This window comes from Clupea harengus, chromosome 18 (genome assembly GCF_900700415.2).
Source record: "Clupea harengus chromosome 18, Ch_v2.0.2, whole genome shotgun sequence".
NCBI classification, from domain to species: domain Eukaryota; kingdom Metazoa; phylum Chordata; class Actinopteri; order Clupeiformes; family Clupeidae; genus Clupea; species Clupea harengus.
The window spans coordinates 1442043-1469033 of record NC_045169.1 but is presented as its reverse complement, the minus strand read 5'-3'; the positions used below and the strand labels follow the sequence as shown (position 1 = coordinate 1469033).

Here is a 26991-nt window from a genome sequence, read left to right as displayed (position 1 = left end):
CAAGACAACATGCTGTCATATAGCCTACTACCTTTAGAGCCTTTGCTAATCATATATATTTTTTAATGATGGCGTTGGCATCAAATTCTACTCTGGACTGCTACTCTGTTGAATCACCGCCAGAGGTCAGCAGTAGCCTCCATAGCCTCTGCCTAGGTTGCAGTCAATTTTTACAGTAATTTGTTGCAGTGTTGAGAATTCCTTGTTTAACTGGCCTACTAGATCAATCAGATTAGCTGGTCTGAACGCTGCCTAAACGCATCCTTATTTACAGGTACAGTTATATATAGTTTATTATATTTATTAAAAGATAATGTATCTACTAGAGCTGGCCACCAGAGGGCAGATTGAAGAGAACTACATAAGGTCCATGGCAAGATAGAAAAAACACCATCCTAATAATTAAGCCACACTGCATTTCAGAAAAGCATATCCATTTCAACCTTGAAGTCCTGCCATACTTGTGTTTATCTGGTATATACTGTAGTCTGGAGGGTGGCTAAGGTGAGCACAAAGGAAGTTTACTGTAAGGTAAAATGATATGGACTATAATGTATTCTATGGTCTATGTATTGGCCCATGGCTGTTTGTGTGAGCGTGGAAGATAAAATCATATCCTAATTAATTTGATGAGCTGTTAATTATGGTCTGATCATTGCTGGATAACACGTTGGACAGGGGGCAGAGCTGCAAGCAGAACAGGGCTTTGGATGTGTCATCCACCTCCCCACTAATTGGTTTGGGAAAGCATTTAATGTGGCAGATCCTCCACGTGAACGCACAAACGGAGTGAGAGTGGGTAGGGAGAAAGGCTGTGGTCAGATAGTCCAGGAAAAAAATACGTCCTAGTCCTTTCCTAACCACTTTTCCTTGACCTCATCCAGTGTACCCTATGCTGAAGGAGATAAGAAATGAAGCACCTTTCCTAAGCATTTAGAGAATTTGACCAGCTCTTATCATGGTTGCCACTTAGATACCTCCGGGTCATTTCACTCACTTAGGAAGCTTCCTAAGCAAAAATGACTATCCGACTTCAGCCAGGGTGTAGGAGCCAGTTTGCAAAAGACCTAAAGACTTGTTGCTATGGCTGACTTCAGGGCTGCGGTCGCATTGTACGCTCTGTTGTCTTTTCCTAACCACTTTTCCTCGGCCTTGATGGAAAACATCAAGTAGTGAACCTGTGAAGTAGAATTCATAAGGACTTATAGGAAACGATAACCGCAGATCAAGAGCCAGCATTAAAGCACCTTTCGTAGAATTCAACCAGCTCTTATCATGTCTGCCACTTAGATACGTCTGGGTCATTTCATTCAGTTATAAACCTTCCTATCTGAAGTCCCATCTAGGACTATCTAGAAGTCCCAAAGTTAGTACTGACATGCCCATTTTTTTTAGGAGTTTCTCCTAAACTGGCAAGTGAGGAGCTACCTTTAGCCTTCAGGTGCTTTGTGAATACGGACCCTGAAGGGTTAAAGTGTAAAGGATGCTGTAGGGGTGGGGCGTCACATGAAATGAAGCTTATATAAGTGGGATATACAGTAGTGAGTTTTTCTTTTGTATGGGAGACAGAAGAGCCTGGCACAAACTTTAGTAGAAGACCATCCTGATTTACTGTGAGTAGACCATGCTGCTGCATTGAGAAAATAACGACACCTAAATTACTGAGACAAAATGTGTTTATGCCAACTATCAATTCCCATCGATTGTTAGTGCAGCTCTACAGCTTGATTGAAATAGACAGTGTCATAGAATTCTCCACCTAAAGGTGTATTCTCAGTAAAAAAATATTTAAAGCAGGTTCACATTGAGTGTATGAGCTGCTGGGCATGTACTAGCCTGCAATTGTGCACTGATTTGAATGCAATGATGTTTCAAATGCTTAAGTTGTGAATCAGACCCTGATAGCTTACTCTTAGCTTACTCAGAGTTCTGGTCTATTACATAGATATATACAATTGGAGGAATTAACATAGCCCTGATTGTGGCACCCCTGTCCAGTGATCATACAAGTGTAATCTCCTCCCAGGATGCCTGGACTAGGTAGATTACGCGTTGCTGTCATCGGGGCAGGTGCAGCAGGACTCTGCGCTGCACGCCATCTTCTGTCCCGTCCCGATCTCTTCGCTCCACCTGTTGTTTACGAGCTGACCCAATGTGTTGGGGGCACCTGGGTGTATGAGGAACAGGTGGGCACATATAAGAATGGCATGCCCATCTACAGCAGCATGTACCGGGATCTCAGGTAGGAGACACACCTGCATGTCTCTCCACATAGACCGTCATGGCATTAACTACTTGCGCGTTACATTTTGAGGTGTTCTATGTCTCACATCAATAACATAACACTGCTAAATACTATCATTAAGCATATAAATGAGTGCAATAATAATACGTGCAATATCATAAACATACTACTAAGTTACTAACAATACTAAGTTCCACATAGGTCAATGTCGTTGTATGTGTTTAATATGAGACCTTTCCCTTTTATAGAACAAATATCCCAAAAGAGGTGATGTCATTTCCTGATTTCCCCTTCGAAAGCCACCTTCCCTCTTTTGTCCATCATACAGAGGTCCGAAAGTATTTGGAGAAATACTGCGACCACTTTAAAATCAGGGATCACATCCAGGTAACATGGAGTAAAAATTGGTCATGTTCCTTTCAAACAATATTGTGACCCTTGCATGGTGAATAAAATCAATGGCCTTTAAGGAGAACCGGTAAACTAGTGACTGTAGAAACTACAGGCATTTTGTACTGTTTCTTTACAGTTATTGAGATAAACAGATACAGGTCTATCTCTGTAGGGATCCTTTCCATGTTGTCAGACATTCTTAATAACTGTCAGTGGTGAAAACAAGCCAAAGTTTACTGTGATGTGGATGCTTGCACCATAGGATTACATTGTATAGCCTTTTCGCGGTGGCCGGTTATAGCATTCTAACTGGACTCAATTTCAATCATTTTTGTCCGTAGTAAAATTTTTGACCCAAAACTATGGGAAAATAGGGCCCAGTGGAAAAAATACCGGAGTTTCTAGTAGATGTCTGTGAAGTAAAGGCATAATTGAAATGGTAGACTATACTTGATTCATAAATCACGTGTCGTTATAATCATATCTCAACACAGTGACTGTGTGATCATCCAGGTTATCTTTACTGATTATTGATCTGTGTGATAAGGCCTCATCCAGGTTATCTTTACTGTACATTTATGATCAGGTTCACCAGTGCAAGCTGACTTGTGTTGTAAGTTTAAAAAAATTCCACAGGGACTAATTTACAGAAGATGGAAGCAATGGAAATGTTACATGATCCAAGAATGGTGGCGCTTTAATTTGTAGAAGCCCATCAAAGAATCCTAGTTGTTACAGTTGTGAATATTTCTTTTTCCAGTTTGAGACAACAGTGGATGTCGTTGTACCCGTGGGGGTAGAAAATGGATGGCAAGGCTTAGCTTGGGATGTCACCACCAGCGATGGCATCGATCCAAGCACCGCTGTCGAGAGTCGCTTTGATGCTGTCATGGTGTGCAATGGGTTCGTTTCTCACTCTCTGAAAGATACATCTCTTTCCTTTTCTATCTCAGAAATGAAACTGCTCAAAATGTTGGATGGGAAAAGATGTTGGATTGAGAAAGGCTCCTGCAAGTATTTAATTTGTGTGTTATCTGTTTTTCATCAGACACTTCTTTGAACCTTACATTCCAGCAATCCCTGATCTGGAGAAGTTCACAGGTGGGTATATCAGTCTGAAACCTGCTAGTCATGTTTGGGGAAAGTGTGTAAGATAATACTGTCATTTCTTCGGAGTAATAAATGTGGACTTTATGGGTGCAGTATATTTTCTTAATCATTTCTTATCAGTAATTATATGCCAGTAGCACTTATGCAACAGCTTGTGGAGAAATACGTTAACACACATATGCCTGTGGAAAAGTACTTCACGTGTACAATCCCTGGAAATCATGTTATCAGTTACTTGTTAAACAGGCTGAAGGGATTCTTGGAAAGTCTTAAGAAACCAATTGTGCCCTCAGTGACCCTATATTATTTAGTTCAGTAGAGGTTTGAGTTAATCATTTCTCTTAAGAGCTCAGACTTCACAGAGATGAGCTGTAATTCGAAGTAATAAAATCAGAAGATATGATTTTATTGCTGATTACTCTACAACCATCGTTTTGATGATCATTTTTATCTTTCAACCAGTTGCCAAAATATGTTTCTGCTTCTGTATGTCTAGGTACTCATGTAAGCAAAAAGGGTATCTGTGTGCATGTTCTTGTACAATAAGGAATTATTTAACAAAAGCGTAATTTATTTAGTTAACTTCCAGTTATGCTTTGTTGTGCAGCTATTTTAACATGCATGACAATTCCATCCGTGTATTTTCTATTTGACATGCAGGGACAGTGATGCACAGCCACACCTATCGCAGTGCAGAGCCTTTTGCTGGGAAGTCAGTAGTAGTACTTGGAGCGGGCCTTTCTGGCCTGGACATCGCTCTGGAGCTCTCCAGTGCCAATGCAGAGGTCAGTAGTAGAGAAAGCACTGATGGTCATACATTATGCTATTAACAAACTACAGTGACTACATTATGCTATTAACAAACTACAGTGACTACATTATGCTATTAACAAACTACAGTGACTACATTATGCTATTAACAAACTACAGTGTCTACATTATGCTATTAACAAACTACAGTGACTACATTATGCTATTAACAAACTACAGTGACTACATTATGCTATTAACAAACTACAGTGACTACATTATGCTATTAACAAACTACAGTGACTACATTATGCTATTAACAAACTACAGTGTCCTGTCTTATGAGGAACGCACAGAAAAGACAAAAGAAAAACACAGAGAAAATACCACATATAGTGAATATGAGGCATCGAGAAGTGCTATTATGATCTTATAATACACCTCTGTTGGTTAACCTAAGGTGGTGTTGAGCCATGGCCAGAAGCCCCTGAAAGGCCCCCTTCCCCCTGGTGTGCAGCAGTCGCCCCCTGTGTCCAAAGTCCTCGACGATGGAACCCTGGAGTTTCAGGACGGGAGCCATGCCCGGCCCGATGTGTTCCTGATTTGCACTGGGTACAATTTCACCTTTCCCTTCCTGGATAAGCAAGTAGGCCTGAAGGTGAAGGAGCACTTGGTGTCCCCGCTCTATAAGTTCCTGATACCCCCAGCGTTCCCATCACTCTTCATTGTGGGCGTCTGCAGAGCCATCTGCCCTTTTCCGCATTTCCACATTCAGGTGAGACATTTGCACCCTTGGGAGAGCAGCTTCAAGTCTTTCTGCACGTGCATTTGTATCATTAATTCACTTGTTAATGTTTTGTGTATCCAATATTTTTCTTTCCTTTTCGTTTTCTTTCCTTTCCCTGCCGTTGTGTTTGTGTGTGTTCTTGATCCCTCTTCTCTCTCATCAATCCTTCAATCAGACCCAGTTCATCCTGTCTGTGCTGGATGGCTCTTTCCCTCTCCCCTCACAAGAGGAGATGGAGAAGGATATAGAGCTTGACGAAGACGCCCGTCGTGCCAGGGGCATCGCCACACGCCACATCTTGAAGCTTGACTCAGAACAGTGGGCCTACAATGATGAGCTGGCTCGTCTTGCTGGCTTTCAGCCACTTCCTCCATACTGGAGCAACCTGTACGAGTCCAACAAGGTGTTCCGCTCCCAGGACATGCTCAACTACAAGACCTACAACTACAAAGTGCTCAGCCAGGAGGAATGGACGGTGCAAGGGCCACAGGGGCAGTCTCTTCCCAAACCACTGCTGTAAATGCTATTCTGGAGATAAGAACAAATTATGTAAACTCAAAGTAGTGTACGGGACTCGTTATAATTCTTTGGCTTGACATTTTTAATGACAGTGGCTTTTAATTCTGGTACTGCTGTACTGTAAGCAAGAATTTTAGGAAACCACATGTTTTGGTCTTAAACTAGCAATCTAACTACCTGAACACCACCAACAGCCCAGTTGGCATTGATAAAAGCTTGCTTAAATGATAACTGGTGTCTTTTGGCGATATAGTTGGCGATGTTGTGCTGTGACAGTTGTTCTTACATCCCGGACTACAGACCTATAAAGTGCATAGCCTGGATGGCTAGTGGGAACAGTCATTCACATGACCCTATACCATTCAAATTAATTTGAAGATGATACCAAAAGTAGTTGCCTATAAAAACATACCTAAAAAAGAGTCAAAGTGTGTCAGTGTTGCTTTAATGGAAAAATAAATCAGCAATAACACCCACCACAGACCTGGCCATGAATACAGTACACATCTTACAATATCAACAATGTCATTCAGTCATCAATTTTAGAATTTTTTCTTCACTTCCATGGGGGATTGAGTGCTCATGTGGGCACAAATGTTTCTTTCTGGGGTTGCAGTTTTAAGTTTTAAGATAAATGTAAATATCTGAGATCTAGTTACTGTACTTTTTTTAAGCTATGCAAGACATTTGAAGGGTTAACATTTGAGCAGGTGCTAAAGAAGTGGGCCTTAATTCACTTGGCATGAAGCCAAACTGTGCGCATAGGCGGGGTGTGGGTCTATTGTAGCCTATAGCTTTCCTTTCTTGGAAGACGCTGGGGCACAGCACAGGAGGACCCTTGTAGTGAGTATGTATGCATAAACCACAACATGATCATCAGAGAAGCAGTCGACCCTATTGCGAAATCAGGAATATGTTATTGTGCATCCACGCTGCCCTTCTCCTCTAAATTAGTTGGGTACTTTAAAATGAGAGCCGTGATAAATCCAGGGCGAAGTTCGATCGTTTTTGGTAGAACACATACTAATTGTCGAAGCTAACGTTAGCCCATAGCCTTGGTAATTGCATGCAGGCTACTGTGATCATGTTACAGTAAATGTGGGTCAAAGGGGAAACTGAAAACCAGCTATCCGAAAGCATGGTTGTGTGAAACAAGAAATGTAGTCTAACGTTAAATATTTCAAGTAGGTTAGTTGAATCAGAGTGCAGGCAGGTAGATATAGACGCTCAAGTAAAATTTGTGTTAAATGTTAAGAGAAAAATGATCAGTGATTTTGGTTTGTTATAACAGTTGATGGTGGCCCTGGATTTACGCCAGGATGTCCAGATTACGTGTCGCTATTATTGGGGCAGGTGGTGCCGGATTATGCGCTGCACGGCACGTTCTATCCCGTCCCAAGATTTTTGCACCACCTGTTGTGTTTGAGCAAACCAAATCTGTTGGGGGCACCTGGGTATACAAGGAACAGGTGAACAGCTATGGCAATGGCATGCCAATCCACAGCAGCATGTACCGGGATCTCAGGTAAGGACCAATGACCTGCAAATGGAGGAAAACAATAGCAATACCATTGACAGTTTACATGCATAGCTAGACCTAATGCCATATCATACACAGTCTACAGCGGTATCCTAGCCGTCTTCCATCAATAGCCTACTTGACCTGCTTGTCCATGTTGAATTATTTTACAGCTCTGTATGTCAGTGCAGTACATATAAAGTGTGACACAATTACTTTCCTCCATGTAACAGAACCAATATTCCTAAAGAGGTGATGTCATTTCCGGATTTTCCCTTCGAAAAGCACCTCCCCTCTTTTGTCCATCATACAGAGGTTCGAAAATATTTGGAGAAATACTGTGACCACTTTAAAATGAGGAATCACATAAAGGTAATGTAGTTTCCGACTAATGATATATAGGCCTAGCTCATGAAAACAAATGAATTGAAGGGGAATTAAAATCCTAACAGTAGACCTATTCCTCCATCTATAATTTTATTGGTTCAATCAAGACAGTGATATTTGTTTTGAGTTCGTTTTTTTATTATTTGGCTGTAGATGCCATGAAACTAACTATGGATGTGGCATGTAAGAATTATACAAACTCTAAAACTCTCCCAAAATGAACACCTTAAACATTAACAAGTCATTTATATACATAAATATTTGTAAGTGTATATAAATGTTCAAAATATCTTTTGTTTTCTTTTAGTCACTTGAATAGGCCTATAAAGCAGTTTGGTAATGAAATGGAGCAGTACTGTTCCAGTGTGGGTTCATTATGGCTGATAACACAGTCAACTATGCAAAGTCTATTTCTTATTATTGAACAGGATCATGAGGCAGGGCTGTAACTGATGCACATGGACCAAACTTTCAAAACAGTCCAAATATTTTCTGATATCACCATTTAAATAAAAAGTTCTAGAATGCTTCTCTTTGATTCAATAAACTTGTTGCATTTGATTCACCTTAGTCCCACTTGTTCGCTCTTGACAGAAGGTGTCGTGATGCCCCATCGTATGCCATCAGAAGCAGCCAAATAGAAACAATGAATGATCTTTACTCTAGGAGTGATTTCACTAATGAATGATCTTTACTCTAGGAGTGATTTCACCAATGAAATGACAGAGTGGTGTGTCTTCAAATGTTGTAGAATGCCACAGAGATGAAAATAGGCTACCTTTACTGTTTGATGGTCTTGAGGATACAAATTAAGATTTTGTTCTAAGAAAACCATTTGTGTGAGGACAAAACAGCATCATCCACTAATGCTTGATCAAGAGTACATACGGTTTTTCTTGTTATTGCATGCTTCCATAATTGTTTTTCTTGTTATTGTATGCTTTCATAACTGTTGGTTTTTAACACACTGCTATTGCTCTGTTCAAGGGTGCACACAACTCATCTTAGGAAAGGCGATAAACTCACTCAAATTGTGAATTTTTGTAAACGTTCTTATTTCTTTTTACAGTTTGAGACAACAGTGGATGCCGTTGTACCCGTGAGGGTAGAAAATGGCTGGAATAGATTAGCTTGGGATGTCACCACCAGCGATGGCATTGATCCAAGCCCTTCTGTCGAGAGTCGCTTTGATGCTGTCATGGTGTGCAATGGGTTCGTGCAGTTTATGTAATCGATTTCAGTTTATGAAAGAAGGATTTGTTAATCCACGGTGTGTCTGAGTAATGAAATGGAAGAAAATGACTCCTATACCTGTTTCCTGGACCTTTATCTGTATTTTATCAGGCACTTCTTTGACCCTTATATTCCAGCAATCCCTGGTCTGGACAAATTTACAGGTGAGTACATTTACAGGTGAGTACATTTTGCATGTTGCACAGGCCAGATCTGCTTTACAAAATGTGTTCAGGTGAATTACTGATTATAACAATATTGCCACTTATAGTTGGGGTAATACATATTCTTAGTCACCATATGTAATTAAGCTGTTGTGTTAACTGCATATATGCTAAAGGTTACAGATAAGAAATGCCTAAACAATAGTGCTACAGTAATGTGCTTCCACGTGGCCAGTCCCTCGAGAGAGAGCAGCTGTTGAAACATCAGTTATCAGTTAGTTGTTAAATTGGCTAACTGTATTCTTGGAAGGTCTTAAGAATTCAAATTACTACAGTCATAACCATGCCTTCGATGACTCATAACTGTAGTTCAGTCCAGATTTTGGTTAATCATTTCACAAAAGCACAAGTATTACAGACACTTTTTATATGGCAACAACAGTACGAGCGTTCTGATTGACTAATGCGTAGTCATGCCACCCGCGTATTGCCCTCCTCAGTGGGCAATACGGAATTGCGTATTGCCCTCCGATGAAAACTTCAAAATGAGCGAAAGCGATCAGTCTGAGTTTTACTATCCAAATGAAAATGAAAACATCAACAGCCAGGAGAAGTTTCAAAACTTTATAAAAGAGCAGAAAAGTGTAAACACTGAAAAAAAATATTGGACTATTGAACTGTAGAAGAGATATACTATCAAATATTGTATTGCCATTAGCTCTTTAGCCTAAGTGAGGGTACATACAGTGATATTTTTTTGGTTGCTGGTGTACAGAAGTAAATGCATTTATCTGAACGTGCATGGCAAATACTGTATATCAATGTGGATTTCTATTTGGTACCCAGGGGCTGTGATTCACAGTCATAATTATCGCAGCGCTGAGCCTTATGCTGGAAAGTCAGTGGTGCTGCTTGGTGCTGGCCTTTCTGGATTGGACATTGCTATGGAGCTTTCTCAAGTCAATGCCAAGGTTGGTGACACAGAAATCAGAGATGACCACACTTTAAGTAGTGTCAAACAATGAAGTCCTAGGTTGAAGAGAACCTCACAAAAGACTACTGAAGAATGCACAGAGAAAGTGCCCCTGTGGCAGGGTGTTGAAGATTTAGATGCAAAGTTTTTAATTATGATCTTATAATACACCTCTGTTGGTTAACCTAAGGTGGTGTTGAGCCATGGCCAGAAGCCCCTGAAAGGCCCCCTTCCCCCTGGTGTGCAGCAGTCGCCCCCTGTGTCCAAAGTCCTCGACGATGGAACCCTGGAGTTTCAGGACGGGAGCCATGCCCGGCCCGATGTGTTCCTGTTTTGCACTGGGTACAATTTCACCTTTCCCTTCCTGGATAAGCAAGTAGGCCTGAAGGTGAAGGAGCACTTGGTGTCCCCGCTCTATAAGTTCCTGATACCCCCAGCGTTCCCATCACTCTTCGTTGTGGGCGTCTGCAGAGCCATCTGCCCTTTTCCGCATTTCCACATTCAGGTGAGACATTTGCACCCTTGGGAGAGCAGCTTCAAGTCTTTCTGCACGTGCATTTGTATCATTAATTCACTTGTTAATGTTTTGTGTATCCAATATTTTTATTTCCTTTTCGTTTTCTTTCCTTTCCCTGCCGTTGTGTGTGTGTGTGTTCTTGATCCCTTTTCTCTCTCACCAATCTGTCAATCAGACACAGTTCATCCTGTCTGTGCTGGATGGCTCTTTCCCTCTCCCCTCACAAGAGGAGATGGAGAAGGATATAGAGCTTGACGAAGCGGCTCGTCGTGCCAGGGGCATCGCCACACGCCACATCTTGAAGCTTGACTCAGAACAGTGGGCCTACAATGATGAGCTGGCTCGTCTTGCTGGCTTTCAGCCACTTCCTCCATACTGGAGCAACCTGTACGAGTCCAACAAGGTGTTCCGCTCCCAGGACATGCTCAACTACAAGACCTACAACTACAAAGTGCTCAGCCAGGAGGAATGGACGGTGCAAGGGCCACAGGGGCTGTCTCTTCCCAAACCACTGCTGTAAATGCTATTCTGGAGATAAGAACAAATTATGTAAACTCAAAGTAGTGTACGGGACTCATTATAATTCTTTGGCTTGACATTTTTAATGACAGTGGCTTTTGATAATTAATTCTGGTACTGCTGTACTGTAAGCAAGAATTTTAGGAAACCACATGTTTTGGTCTTAAACTAGCAATCTAACTACCTGAACACCACCAACAGCCCAGTTGGCATTGATAAAAGCTTGCTTAAATGATAACTGGTGTCTTTCGGCGATATAGTTGGCGATGTTGTGCTGTGACAGTTGTTCTTACATCCCGGACTACAGACCTATAAAGTGCATAGCCTGGATGGCTAGTGGGAACAGTCATTCACATGACCCTATACCATTCAAATTAATTTGAAGATGATACCAAAAGTAGTTGCCTATAAAAACATACCTAAAAAAGAGTCAAAGTGTGTCAGTGTTGCTTTAATGGAAAAATAAATCAGCAATAACACCCACCACAGACCTGGCCATGAATACAATACACATCTTACAATATCAACAATGTCATTCAGTCATCAATTTTAGAATTTTTTCTTCACTTCCATGGGGGATTGAGTGCTCATGTGGGCACAAATGTTTCTTTCTGGGGTTGCAGTTTTAAGTTTTAAGATAAATGTAAATATCTGAGATCTAGTTACTGTACTTTTTTTAAGCTATGCAAGACATTTGAAGGGTTAACATTTGAGCAGGTGCTAAAGAAGTGGGCCTTAATTCACTTGGCATGAAGCCAAACTGTGCGCATAGGCGGGGTGTGGGTCTATTGTAGCCTATAGCTTTCCTTTCTTGGAAGACGCTGGGGCACAGCACAGGAGGACCCTTGTAGTGAGTATGTATGCATAAACCACAACATGATCATCAGAGAAGCAGTCGACCCTATTGCGAAATCAGGAATATGTTATTGTGCATCCACGCTGCCCTTCTCCTCTAAATTAGTTGGGTACTTTAAAATGAGAGCCGTGATAAATCCAGGGCGAAGTTCGATCGTTTCTGGTAGAACAGATACTAATTGTCGAAGCTAACGTTAGCCCATAGCCTTGGTAATTGCATGCAGGCTACTGTGATCATGTTACAGTAAATGTGGGTCAAAGGGGAAACTGAAAACCAGCAATCCGAAAGCATGGTTGTGTGAAACAAGAATTGTAGTCTAACGTTAAATATTTCAAGTAGGTTAGTTGAATCAGAGTGCAGGCAGGTAGATATAGACGCTCAAGTAAAATTTGTGTTAAATGTTAAGAGAAAAATGATCAGTGATTTTGGTTTGTTATAACAGTTGATGGTGGCCCTGGATTTACGCCAGGATGTCCAGATTACGTGTCGCTATTATTGGGGCAGGTGGTGCCGGATTATGCGCTGCACGGCACGTTCTATCCCGTCCCAAGATTTTTGCACCACCTGTTGTGTTTGAGCAAACCAAATCTGTTGGGGGCACCTGGGTATACAAGGAACAGGTGAACAGCTATGGCAATGGCATGCCAATCCACAGCAGCATGTACCGGGATCTCAGGTAAGGACCAATGACCTGCAAATGGAGGAAAACAATAGCAATACCATTGACAGTTTACATGCATAGCTAGACCTAATGCCATATCATACACAGTCTACAGCGGTATCCTAGCCGTCCTCCATCAATAGCCTACTTGACCTGCTTGTCCATGTTGAATTATTTTACAGCTCTGTATGTCAGTGCAGTACATATAAAGTGTGACACAATTACTTTCCTCCATGTAACAGAACCAATATTCCTAAAGAGGTGATGTCATTTCCGGATTTTCCCTTCGAAAAGCACCTCCCCTCTTTTGTCCATCATACAGAGGTTCGAAAATATTTGGAGAAATACTGTGACCACTTTAAAATGAGGAATCACATAAAGGTAATGTAGTTTCCGACTAATGATATATAGGCATAGCTCATGAAAACAAATTAATTGAAGGGGAATTAAAATCCTAACAGTAGACCTATTCCTCCATCTATAATTTTATTGGTTCAATCAAGACAGTGATATTTGTTTTGAGTTCGTTTTTTTTTATTTGGCTGTAGATGCCATGAAACTAACTATGGATGTGGCATGTAAGAATTATACAAACTCTAAAACTCTCCCAAAATGAACACCTTAAACATTAACAAGTCATTTATATACATAAATATTTGTAAGTGTATATACATGTTCAAAATATCTTTTGTTTTCTTTTAGTCACTTGAATAGGCCTATACAGCAGTTTGGTAGAGGGACGTGATCTGTGGGCCTTCTTTCTGAGAACGTTACTAATGTAAACAAAGGACTCTAGTTCTGAAATGGAGCAGTACTGTTCCAGTGTGGGTTCATTATGGCTGATAACACAGTCAACTATGCAAAGTCTATTTCTTATTATTGAACAGGATCATGAGGCAGGGCTGTAACTGATGCACATGGACCAAACTTTCAAAACAGTCCAAATATTTTCTGATATCACCATTTAAATAAAAAGTTCTAGAATGCTTCTCTTCGATTCAATAAACTTGTTGCATTTGATTCACCTTAGTCCCACTTGTTCGCTCTTGACAGAAGGTGTCGTGATGCCCATCGTATGCCATCAGAAGCAGCCAAATAGAAACAATGAATGATCTTTACTCTAGGAGGGATTTCACTAATGAATGATCTTTACTCTAGGAGTGATTTCACTAATGAATGATCTTTACTCTAGGAGGGATTTCACTAATGAAATGACAGAGTGGTGTGTCTTCAAATGTTGTAGAATGCCACAGAGATGAAAATAGGCTACCTTTACTGTTTGATGGTCTTGAGGATACAAATTAAGATTTTGTTCTAAGAAAACCATTTCTGTGAGGACAAACAGCATCATCCACTAATGCTTGATCAAGAGTACATACTATTTTTCTTGTTATTGCATGCTTCCGTAATTGTATTTCTTGGTATTGTATGCTTTCATAACTGTTGGTCTTGTTGTTGTATACTTTCATAACTGTTGGTTTTTAACACACTGCTATTGCTCTGTTCAAGGGTGCACACAACTCATCTTAGGAAAGGCGATAAACTCACTCAAATTGTGAATTTTTGTAAACGTTCTTATTTCTTTTTCCAGTTTGAGACAACAGTGGATGCCGTTGTACCCGTGAGGGTAGAAAATGGCTGGAATAGATTAGCTTGGGATGTCACCACCAGCGATGGCAATGATCCAAGCCCTTCTGTCGAGAGTCGCTTTGATGCTGTCATGGTGTGCAATGGGTTAGTGCAGCTTATGTAATCGATTTCAGTTTATGAAAGAAGGATTTGTTAATCCACGGTGTGTCTGAGTAATGAAATGGAAGAAAATGACTCCTATACCTGTTTCCTGGACCTTTATCTGTATTTTATCAGGCACTTCTTTGACCCTTATATTCCAGCAATCCCTGGTCTGGACAAATTTACAGGTGAGTACATTTACAGGTGAGTACATTTTGCATGTTGCACAGGCCAGTTCTGCTTTACAAAATGTGTTCAGGTGAATTACTGATTATAACAATATTGCCACTTATAGTTGGGGTAATACATATTCTTAGTCACCATATGTAATTAAGCTGTTGTGTTAACTGCATATATGCTAAAGGTTACAGATAAGAAATGCCTAAACAATAGTGCTACAGTAATGTGCTTCCACGTGGCCAGTCCCTCGAGAGAGAGCAGCTGTTGAAACATCAGTTATCAGTTAGTTGTTAAATTGGCTAACTGTATTCTTGGAAGGTCTTAAGAATTCAAATTACTACAGTCATAACCATGCCTTTGATGACTCATAACTGTAGTTCAGTCCAGATTTTGGTTAATCATTTCACAAAAGCACAAGTATTACAGACACTTTTTATATGGCAACAACAGTACGAGCGTTCTGATTGGCTAATGCGTAGTCCTGCCACCCGCGTATTGCCCTCCTCAGTGGGCAATACGGAATTGCGTATTGCCCTCCGATGAAAACTTCAAAATGAGCGAAAGCGATCAGTCTGAGTTTTACTATCCAGACGAAAATGAAAACATCAACAGCCAGGAAGAATTTCAAAACTTTATAAAAGAGCAGAAAAGTGTAAACACTGAGAAAAAAATATTGGACTATTGAACTGTAGAAGAGATATACTATCAAATATTGTATTGCCATTAGCTCTTTAGCCTAAGTGAGGGTACATACAGTGATATTTTTTTGGTTGCTGGTGTACAGAAGTAAATGCATTTATCTGAACGTGCATGGCAAATACTGTATATCAATGTGGATTTCTATTTGGTACCCAGGGACTGTGATTCACAGTCATAATTATCGCAGTGCTGAGCCTTATGCTGGAAAGTCAGTGGTGCTGCTTGGTGCTGGCCTTTCTGGATTGGACATCGCTATGGAGCTTTCTCAAGTCAATGCCAAGGTTGGTGACACAGAAATCAGAGATGACCACACTTTAAGTAGTGTCAAACAACGAAGTCCTAGGTTGAAGAGAACCTCACAAAAGACTACTGAAGAATGCACAGAGAAAGTGCCACTGTGGCAGGGTGATGAAGATTTAGATGCAAAGTTTTTAATTATGATCTTATAATACACCTCTGTTGGTTAACCTAAGGTGGTGTTGAGCCATGGCCAGAAGCCCCTGATAGGCCCCCTTCCCCCTGGTGTGCAGCAGTCGCCCCCTGTGTCCAAAGTCCTCGACGATGGAACCCTGGAGTTTCAGGACGGGAGCCATGCCCGGCCCGATGTGTTCCTGTTTTGCACTGGGTACAATTTCACCTTTCCCTTCCTGGATAAGCAAGTAGGCCTGAAGGTGAAGGAGCACTTGGTGTCCCCGCTCTATAAGTTCCTGATACCCCCAGTGTTCCCATCACTCTTCATTGTGGGCGTCTGCAGAGCCATCTGCCCTTTTCCGCATTTCCACATTCAGGTGAGACATTTGCACCCTTGGGAGAGCAGCTTCAAGTCTTTCTGCACGTGCATTTGTATCATTAATTCACTTGTTAATGTTTTGTGTATCCAATATTTTTCTTTCCTTTTCGTTTTCTTTCATTTCCCTGCTGTTGTGTTTGTGTGTTCTTGATCACTTTCCTCTCTCATCAATCTGTCAATCAGACACAGTTCATCCTGTCTGTGCTGGATGGCTCTTTCCCTCTCCCCTCACAAGAGGAGATGGAGAAGGATATAGAGCTTGACGAAGCGGCTCGTCGCGCCAGGGGCATCGCCACACGCCACATCTTGAAGCTTGACTCAGAACAGTGGGCCTACAATGATGAGCTGGCTCGTCTTGCTGGCTTTCAGCCACTTCCTCCATACTGGAGCAACCTGTACGAGTCCAACAAGGTGTTCCGCTCCCAGGACATGCTCAACTACAAGACCTACAACTACAAAGTGCTCAGCCAGGAGGAATGGACGGTGCAAGGGCCACAGGGGCAGTCTCTTCCCAAACCACTGCTGTAAATGCTGATACAAATATTGTGGAGATAAAACCAGCTCTTTATGTGAACTGCAAGTGTAGTATGAAATTTGACCATCCGTAACAATTCTTTGGCTAGTTATCTTCATTGACAGTGTCTTTGATTAGTAATTCTGTTACTTTTGTACTGTAGGCTAGCAACTGCACATGCATATTAGAAGTGCACTGCAATGCATATTTATATATTACACAATAACAATTTCATTCAGTCATCAATTCTAGACATAATGATGAGCTGGCTGGCTTGTCAAGACCTACAATTCATGCTGAGAACCAAGGCAGCTCATCGGATAGTGAGGTTATGAAATGTTGCGCTAAATAACACTGGTCAAAGTTCTGGATCTGCAGTCTCAAGGCAGACACGTTTAAGAAATGCAGTGTAGCCCCGACAACGATACACTACAAACTATTGAAAATAAGAACTATTATCATTATCTACAAATGTAAGATCTTGTGACATTGTTTGAAAAATCATCTGTTTCACCCAATAAAATAGACATGACAACTTTACAGCACTTACTGTATCTGAAATTATGCATTACACATTTGTATTGCCGAGCCCAGGTTTCGCCCGACAATCATCGTGAATGTCTTGCTTTCATTGGTAGGTTTAGGTGTTTGTTTATGGTCGAAAACACATTTTAGACGATTGCTTTTTTTACGATATCAGCGTGAATGATAAGAAAGCCTCTTGTGCAACACAGAACAGGGGAGCTTTAGTTGTCCTGCTTGCCTGGCTGATGACAACTCTTTGATCGTGTTCGGTACTGCGCTAGGGCGTAATGGGGAGAGTTGAGAAATTCAATGGCCTATCAGATTCAACACCTCTCGCGGTTAAAAACCCCCAAAGAGTTTACTAATTGTACTCCATTGTCCTGAAGATTTTACACGTAGCATAGTTTGATCCTATGCTACATTCATTGTCTAACAGTGTTTTGGTCGACTAAAAGCCCCTTTTCAGTAGAAGCATTTTGTTGCGAGTATTGTTTTGTAGATTCATCTCATTGTTTCCATAGATAGACCCTGCTATTCTTTTCACCTCATGGGGTTTGAAGGTAGTTGATCAGAAAGGCCCCGCTGGGATTCGAACCCAGGATCTCCTGTTTACTAGACAGGCGCTTTAACCATCTAAGCCACGGCGCCACATTTTTGTATATTAAGTTGATGCATTGGGCCCATACATTTTGCCGTCACCACTGACTACTCCTTGATTAGTTGGTATTGTGCACCGTCGTGACCATTCAAGCACCTGTTGGATATCCTGTAGCCAGGAAATGCACTAGTCTGGTACTGACTGGTTTGCAGGCCTACAACTCCGTTACTTTTTCCGCGGAGATAATAACGACTCCAGATTACACAGCAGAAGTAATTGACAACTTAGTGGGCTAATTCATTACTATCCCAAAGTCATATGAATTTTCATTTGTATACAACGGTCTTAAGCGTCTTAAACTTAAGTCTGAGCTTGTATTTATTTAATTGTTTTTTTTTTTACCAGTGTATTTTCAACTTTCATATAGGATGTTCAAAGTCTCATCTGAGTAATACAGTTCAATATATTGTTAATGTCTGAGGTCTAGTAGGAATGGTGCTGCATAGATGCTGTTACTCAGTGAGCAGTCCTAACGGGCCTGCCGGCTTGCGTGGTGAAACCACTACAGATGATCCAGAACGCGGCGGCGCGTCTGGTGTTCAACCAACCGAAAAGGGCACACGTCACCCCGCTACTCATCGAGCTCCACTGGCTGCCAGTAGCTGCTCGCATTAAGTTCAAGTCACTTATGCTTGCCTACAGAGTGCTTACTGGTTCTGCTCCCACCTACCTAAATGCTCTTGTAAGGGCAAATGTTACACCCAGGACGCTGCGCTCGTCTAGTGAGCGTCGTTTGGCACTGCCGTCCGTGCAAGCACGGCAATCCAGACTATTTTCATTTGTAGTTCCACGTTGGTGGAACGAACTGCCTAGTACTACCAGAGCAGGGGCGTCCCTCTCTACCTTCAAGAAGCTTTTGAAGACCCAACTCTTCAGAGAGCACCTCCCCTCCTAACTGGCACCTGACTAGCGCTTAACTTGCACTTCAGCAGTTACATTCCTGCACTTCTTTTTCCTCTTTTCTAGGTTGTTGTTTTTCTAATTCTCATGTAAAGTAGTATTTATTGTTACACCATGCTTTTTTTATTGCTCTTAGCTTGACTGTTCTCTCCCTTGTACGTCGCTTTGGACAAAAGCGTCTGCTAAATGACTAAATGTAAATGTAAATGTAAAGCAGTCTTAAAGAACATGTAAAATCTACCCTATGTCTCGTTCATTCTGAAGAATTACTGTGACATATTTGTACTTGATGTTCAGAGATGCGTGTCTTTGAGTGTGTGTGTTCAGTGCATATGCAGTAACTCACCACTTGCCAAACATTTTTCTAAACCCACAGGCATTTATTCATTTGAGTCATACTGTACTACATGAACAGCCTTCTTTTAGTGTTGCTCTCCTGAGACTCTCCTTCTCACCACTAAGTGTTATTCATGGCGTTACCCCCCACCAACATCACCAGGAAATTCCATGCAGTCCCACTCTCCAACAGCACTCCAGGCGCACGATTTCTCCACACTCTCAACGCTTCCTTTCATCTGGAGTTCTTCTGCTCTGAGTCACCTCTGAGGGTGCAGTGCACCAGGCTTCCCTTTCCTCTGAGTACAAATGGTTAAATATGGTGTCAATTAAGAAGACACGCTCACAGGAATTGGTCAATGGTCACTTTCTGTTCAGTATCTTTGGGACATATAACAGTAAATATGACAGAACATACCAGAAAAAATGTTGCCCCAATGATGGGAAAGTTTGTGTGTGTGTGGGTGGTGGTGGTGGTGGTGGTGGGGGGGGGGCTGGCTGGTTAGTCTTCGTTCATGTCATTTCCTGCGAACTCACTCAAAGCCACAGCAGTAAGATAACATCCCATATCTGTTCATATTATTTTTGGTAATGTCTATGGTGCACCCAGGCTATATTTAGTCCTAGTGACTCAAATAAACTCAGTGTCTATCATGGACACATGAAGAATACACGAAGCTCAGTCATGACCAACACTGTCCTCCTTACCCCAGTGACTTTTATTCTATATCCTTCCATATCTTTGTGTGATGTCTCTGAGCTTTTCTGAACCATCTGAGCTCATCTCTGACTCAAGAATACCAGTTGCTATTATTTCCTTTCTTAATGTCTGTCTAATCTTACAGACATTCCCACAATTCCCACACAGTGGAGTCACCCTAAAACATCATCCAGGTATCCACCATGCCTCATGGTCGTTTGAGGAATAGTGCTGTGGAGAGTTCTGATGCCACTACATTAGGGGGTCTCCCTCATGTGTTCAGAACAAGGCCCCTACATTAGACCCCTCATGTGTTCATAAGGCCCCTACATTAGACCCCTCATGTGTTCATAAGGCCCCTACATTAGACCCCTCATGTGTTCATAAGGCCCCTACATTAGACCCCTCATGTGTTCATAAGGCCCCTACATTAGACCCCTCATGTGTTCATAAGGCCCCTACATTAGACCCCCTCATGTGTTCATAAGGCCCCTACATTAGACCCCTCATGTGTTCATGTGTTCATAAGGCCCCTACATTAGAGCCCTCATGTGTTCATAAGGCCCCTACATTAGACCCCTCATGTGTTCAGGAGGCCCCTACATTAGACCCCTCATGTGTTCATAAGGCCCCTACATTAGACCCCTCATGTGTTCATGTGTTCAGGAGGCCCCTACATTAGACCCCTCATGTGTTCATGTGTTCAGGAGGCCCCTACATTAGACCCCTCATGTGTTCATGTGTTCATAAGCCCCCTACATTAGACCCCTCATGTGTTCATAAGGCCCCTACATTAGACCCTCATGTGTTCAGGAGGCCCCTACATTAGACCCTCATGTGTTCAGGAGGCCCCTACATTAGACCCTCATGTGTTCATAAGGCCCCTACATTAGACCCCTCATGTGTTCATAAGGCCCCTACATTAGACCCCTCATGTGTTCATGTGTTCATAAGGCCCCTACATTAGACCCCTCATGTGTTCATAAGGCCCCTACATTAGACCCCTCATGTGTTCATGTGTTCATAAGGCCCCTACATTAGACCCCTCATGTGTTCATGTGTTCATAAGGCCCCTACATTAGACCCCTCATGTGTTCATAAGGCCCCTACATTAGACCCCTCATGTGTTCATAAGGCCCCTACATTAGACCCTCATGTGTTCAGGAGGCCCCTACATTAGACCCTCATGTGTTCAGGAGGCCCCTACATTAGACCCCTCATGTGTTCAGGAGGCCCCTACATTAGACCCTCATGTGTTCATAAGGCCCCTACATTAGACCCCTCATGTGTTCATAAGGCCCCTACATTAGACCCTCATGTGTTCATGTGTTCATAAGGCCCCTACATTAGACCCCTCATGTGTTCAGGAGGCCCCTACATTAGACCCCTCATGTGTTCATAAGGCCCCTACATTAGACCCTCATGTGTTCATGTGTTCATAAGGCCCCTACATTAGACCCTCATGTGTTCATAAGGCCCCTACATTAGACCCCTCATGTGTTCATAAGGCCCCTACATTAGACCCCTCATGTGTTCATAAGGCCCCTACATTAGACCCTCATGTGTTCATGTGTTCATAAGGCCCCTACATTAGACCCCTCATGTGTTCATAAGGCCCCTACATTAGACCCCTCATGTGTTCATAAGGCCCCTACATTAGAGCCCTCATGTGTTCAGAACAAGGCCCCTACATTAGACCCCTCATGTGTTCATAAGGCCCCTACATTAGACCCCTCATGTGTTCATAAGGCCCCTACATTAGACCCCTCATGTGTTCATAAGGCCCCTACATTAGACCCCTCATGTGTTCATAAGGCCCCTACATTAGACCCCTCATGTGTTCATAAGGCCCCTACATTAGACCCCTCATGTGTTCAGGAGGCCCCTACATTAGACCCCTCATGTGTTCATGTGTTCATAAGGCCCCTACATTAGACCCCTCATGTGTTCAGGAGGCCCCTACATTAGACCCCTCATGTGTTCATGTGTTCATAAGGCCCCTACATTAGACCCTCATGTGTTCAGGAGGCCCCTACATTAGACCCCTCATGTGTTCATGTGTTCATAAGGCCCCTACATTAGAGCCCTCATGTGTTCATAAGGCCCCTACATTAGACCCTCATGTGTTCATGTGTTCATAAGGCCCCTACATTAGACCCTCATGTGTTCATAAGGCCCCTACATTAGACCCCTCATGTGTTCATAAGGCCCCTACATTAGACCCCTCATGTGTTCATAAGGCCCCTACATTAGACACTCATGTGTTCATGTGTTCATAAGGCCCCTACATTAGACCCCTCATGTGTTCATAAGGCCCCTACATTAGACCCCTCATGTGTTCATAAGGCCCCTACATTAGAGCCCTCATGTGTTCAGAACAAGGCCCCTACATTAGACCCCTCATGTGTTCATAAGGCCCCTACATTAGACCCCTCATGTGTTCATAAGGCCCCTACATTAGACCCCTCATGTGTTCATAAGGCCCCTACATTAGACCCCTCATGTGTTCATAAGGCCCCTACATTAGACCCCTCATGTGTTCATAAGGCCCCTACATTAGACCCCTCATGTGTTCAGGAGGCCCCTACATTAGACCCCTCATGTGTTCATGTGTTCATAAGGCCCCTACATTAGACCCCTCATGTGTTCAGGAGGCCCCTACATTAGACCCCTCATGTGTTCATGTGTTCATAAGGCCCCTACATTAGACCCTCATGTGTTCAGGAGGCCCCTACATTAGACCCCTCATGTGTTCATGTGTTCATAAGGCCCCTACATTAGAGCCCTCATGTGTTCATAAGGCCCCTACATTAGACCCTCATGTGTTCATGTGTTCATAAGGCCCCTACATTAGACCCTCATGTGTTCATAAGGCCCCTACATTAGACCCTCATGTGTTCATGTGTTCATAAGGCCCCTACATTAGACCCCTCATGTGTTCATAAGGCCCCTACATTAGACCCCTCATGTGTTCATAAGGCCCCTACATTAGAGCCCTCATGTGTTCAGAACAAGGCCCCTACATTAGACCCCTCATGTGTTCATAAGGCCCCTACATTAGACCCCTCATGTGTTCATAAGGCCCCTACATTAGACCCCTCATGTGTTCATAAGGCCCCTACATTAGACCCCTCATGTGTTCATAAGGCCCCTACATTAGACCCCTCATGTGTTCATGTGTTCATAAGGCCCCTACATTAGACCCCTCATGTGTTCATGTGTTCATAAGGCCCCTACATTAGACCCTCATGTGTTCATGTGTTCATAAGGCCCCTACATTAGACCCTCATGTGTTCATAAGGCCCCTACATTAGACCCCTCATGTGTTCATAAGGCCCCTACATTAGACCCCTCATGTGTTCATAAGGCCCCTACATTAGACCCTCATGTGTTCATGTGTTCATAAGGCCCCTACATTAGACCCCTCATGTGTTCATAAGGCCCCTACATTAGACCCCTCATGTGTTCATAAGGCCCCTACATTAGAGCCCTCATGTGTTCAGAACAAGGCCCCTACATTAGACCCCTCATGTGTTCATAAGGCCCCTACATTAGACCCCTCATGTGTTCATAAGGCCCCTACATTAGACCCCTCATGTGTTCATAAGGCCCCTACATTAGACCCCTCATGTGTTCATAAGGCCCCTACATTAGACCCCTCATGTGTTCATAAGGCCCCTACATTAGACCCCTCATGTGTTCAGGAGGCCCCTACATTAGACCCCTCATGTGTTCATGTGTTCATAAGGCCCCTACATTAGACCCCTCATGTGTTCAGGAGGCCCCTACATTAGACCCCTCATGTGTTCATGTGTTCATAAGGCCCCTACATTAGACCCTCATGTGTTCAGGAGGCCCCTACATTAGACCCCTCATGTGTTCATGTGTTCATAAGGCCCCTACATTAGAGCCCTCATGTGTTCATAAGGCCCCTACATTAGACCCTCATGTGTTCATGTGTTCATAAGGCCCCTACATTAGACCCTCATGTGTTCATAAGGCCCCTACATTAGACCCTCATGTGTTCATGTGTTCATAAGGCCCCTACATTAGACCCCTCATGTGTTCATAAGGCCCCTACATTAGACCCCTCATGTGTTCATAAGGCCCCTACATTAGACCCCTCATGTGTTCATAAGGCCCCTACATTAGACCCTCATGTGTTCATGTGTTCATAAGGCCCCTACATTAGACCCTCATGTGTTCATAAGGCCCCTACATTAGACCCTCATGTGTTCATAAGGCCCCTACATTAGACCCTCATGTGTTCATAAGGCCCCTACATTAGACCCTCATGTGTTCATAAGGCCCCTACATTAGAGCCCTCATGTGTTCAGGAGGCCCCTACATTAGACCCCTCATGTGTTCATAAGGCCCCTACATTAGAGCCCTCATGTGTTCAGGAGGCCCCTACATTAGACCCCTCATGTGTTCATAAGGCCCCTACATTAGACCCCTCATGTGTTCATAAGGCCCCTACATTAGAGCCCTCATGTGTTCAGGAGGCCCCTACATTAGACCCCTCATGTGTTCATAAGGCCCCTACATTAGAGCCCTCATGTGTTCAGGAGGCCCCTACATTAGACCCCTCATGTGTTCATAAGGCCCCTACATTAGAGCCCTCATGTGTTCAGGAGGCCCCTACATTAGACCCCTCATGTGTTCATAAGGCCCCTACATTAGACCCCTCATGTGTTCATAAGGCCCCTACATTAGACCCCTCATGTGTTCAGGAGGCCCCTACATTAGACCCCTCATGTGTTCATGTGTTCATAAGGCCCCTACATTAGACCCTCATGTGTTCATGTGTTCATAAGGCCCCTACATTAGAGCCCTCATGTGTTCATGTGTTCATAAGGCCCCTACATTAGAGCCTCATGTGTTCAGGAGGCCATGTTATCACTTATGGGACTCTCACTTACTCATTTCAGTTTATGTATGCTTTGTTCAGACTTAAATTGTTTTAGGTTGTCATTTTAAAACAGCAATTATTATTCCAGTGCCCAAGCAAAGCAACATCAGCACTTTAAATGACGATAGACCTGTGGCGCTCACTCCCATCATCGCCAAGTGCTTTGAGAGGCTGGTGGCGAAGCGGGTTAAGGCTGCCCTCCCTCGCTCCCTGGACCAGCATCAGTATGCCTACAGGGAAAACAGGTGCACTGAGGACGCTATCGTCACAGCCCTCCATACAACGCTGACATACCTGGACAAGATGGAGACATATGTGAGACTACTCTTCATAGATTACAGCTTGGCTTTTAACAGATCGCCCCCAGACAGTGAGACTGGGTCCTCACCAATCCTCGAGCCTATCCCTCAGCACCGGAGCTCCACAAGGCTGTGTATTGAGTCCCCTGCTCTACTCCGTCTACACATATGACTGCACCAACACCCATCCTTCAAATACAGTGATAAAATTTGCAGATGACACGACTGTGGTAGGACAAATCACCAACGAAAATGAAAGTGCCTACAGAGACGAAGTTGACAGACTGACAGGATGGTGTAAAGAAAACAACCTGACCCTGAATGTCAAAAAGACAAAAGAGATCATAGTCGAACCCTCAACCCCTCATCATCAATGGTGAGGAAGTGGAGAGGACCTCCTGCTTTAAGTTCCTGGGGGTTATGCTCTCAGAGGACCTGAAATGGGTGATGAACACAACCGCCACAGTCAAGAAAGTGGGCGACAGTGGTACAGTGGTAGAGAAGTCGTTTAGTAATCAGAAGGTTGCTAGTTCGATTCCCTGTCGAAGCGTCCTTGAGCAAGACACTGAACCCCTAATTGCTCCTGATGTGCAGTGTGCCATCAATGTAAAATGTACATATGTGTATACATTGTAAGTCACACATATGTAAGTCGCTTTGGATAAAAGCGTCTGCTAAATGACTAAATGTACAATGTAAAGAAAGCACAGCAGTGGCTCTACTTCTTGCGAATACTGAAGAGAAACAACCTGTCTCCCGAGCTGCTTAAGTCTTTTTACCACTGTTGCATTGAAAGTCTCATCACATACTGTATCACTGCATGGTACGTCAACTGCACAGACAAGGACAGGAAATCCCTCAGTCGGGTCATAATGTCTGCTGAGAGAATAATTGGACTTTCACTGCCTCCCCTGGACGACATCTTTAGGACACGCTGCCTCCGCCGAGCATGTGGCATTTTGAAGGATGAGACTCATCCCGCAAACCATCTCTTCACCCTGCTACCCTCTGGCAGGCACTACCGGGCCACTACAGCCCGCACCTCCAGACTGCAGAACAGTTTCATCCCCAGGGCCATCACAGAACTAAATAACCACCCTCATACACTCCACCCAGCACAACTGCACTTTTTTTATTGGTTGCACAAACAAATTTAGTTGTGTATCTAATGCACAATGACTAATAAAGTCTATTCTATTTGGTTCACATAGATAACCATGTCATTATCTAAGCTGAAGCAAGACTCTTTGTATCAAATCTAATATAGATTAAGTTTCTGTAGAATTAACACAACATCAGTGCCCCTAAATGCTTTAAAAGAATAGCTCCAGAGGCTATGGTCAATTGACTTAAGCCCCTTGGTGCAGGAAACTGGTGTGAAATGCTATGGTAGTGAAGGAGGGACATGGGGTTAGTGTAAAACATGGCAGAAAGCGTGACAGAAAAAGAGTGAGAGAAAGGGAGCGGGACAACCGAAAATCAGTTGGTGAAATTCTTCAGTGTTCTTCCACCCATCGCCTACTACCCCTTCTGGGGCTTAGGCCGCCAACAAGAGTTCTCCATGCATCACGGCCCTGAGCCAACATCTCAAGCTGTCCCCAAGTGTAGCCCATTTTCTTGGCATCTGCCTCCCAGTCTCTACGCCAGGTGTTTCGCGGCCGACCTCTCTTTCTTTTCCCTTGGGGATTCCACTTGAGGATTTCCACTTCAGTGTTCTACTCACAGCCTCTTGGCATTTGTCTGTCTTCATCTTTGTTTGGCCGCAGACGTCATCAGGCAGCCTTCCCCTTGCTGCTCTCCGGAGACCATTGGATTCCTCAAGCTCATCAGTCAGTCTATTACTTGGCTTTGGACATTCTAGCAAAATGTCCTTTCTTTCCACAGACAACACACGCATCATCTGGGCCTGGCTGGCTGGCGCCCGGGTCCTTTTGGTCTGTGATGAAGGGTGTCTGTGGCTTCTGAGCTCTCATGACCTGGTCCAGGGCTGTGGTCAAGGCTGTGACTCGTGGTGCAGCCAGAGGCTTTGGCTGGTGTCTGTCATGTCGGTCCCATAGGTGTGGCAGCCCTTGCGTGAGTGGTGTTGGGATCGCCCCTCGTCATTTGCACTGTGT

At 43.3% G+C, this 26991-nt stretch overlaps 3 protein-coding genes and 1 non-coding gene across 4 annotated transcripts; 3 read left to right on the top strand and 1 right to left on the bottom strand.

Moving 5' to 3' along the window:
* The first annotated feature begins 1530 nt into the window (after positions 1-1530).
* LOC105895455 (flavin-containing monooxygenase FMO GS-OX-like 4) lies at positions 1531-5805 on the top strand. Its single transcript, XM_031585399.1, has 8 exons — positions 1531-1613; positions 2027-2242; positions 2494-2632; positions 3399-3541; positions 3687-3739; positions 4409-4533; positions 4959-5273; positions 5461-5805. The coding sequence occupies exons 2-8, from the start codon at positions 2028-2030 to the stop codon at positions 5803-5805; spliced, it is 1335 nt and encodes a 444-aa protein (XP_031441259.1). The 5' UTR covers positions 1531-1613; position 2027.
* A 1318-nt stretch (positions 5806-7123) lies between these two features.
* Positions 7124-11117, top strand: LOC116224730 (flavin-containing monooxygenase FMO GS-OX-like 4). Its single transcript, XM_031585456.1, has 7 exons — positions 7124-7329; positions 7557-7695; positions 8780-8922; positions 9055-9107; positions 9954-10078; positions 10271-10585; positions 10773-11117. The coding sequence occupies exons 1-7, from the start codon at positions 7124-7126 to the stop codon at positions 11115-11117; spliced, it is 1326 nt and encodes a 441-aa protein (XP_031441316.1).
* A 1325-nt stretch (positions 11118-12442) lies between these two features.
* LOC116224729 (flavin-containing monooxygenase FMO GS-OX-like 4) lies at positions 12443-17092 on the top strand. The gene is made up of 7 exons (XM_031585455.1): positions 12443-12648; positions 12876-13014; positions 14225-14367; positions 14500-14552; positions 15400-15524; positions 15717-16031; positions 16217-17092. Exons 1-7 carry the CDS (start codon positions 12443-12445, stop codon positions 16559-16561), a joined length of 1326 nt encoding a protein of 441 aa, XP_031441315.1. The 3' UTR covers positions 16562-17092.
* A 554-nt stretch (positions 17093-17646) lies between these two features.
* trnat-agu lies at positions 17647-17720 on the bottom strand. Its single transcript has one exon. It is a non-coding gene; the product is annotated as a tRNA-Thr (tRNA).
* Positions 17721-26991: the final 9271 nt, after the last annotated feature.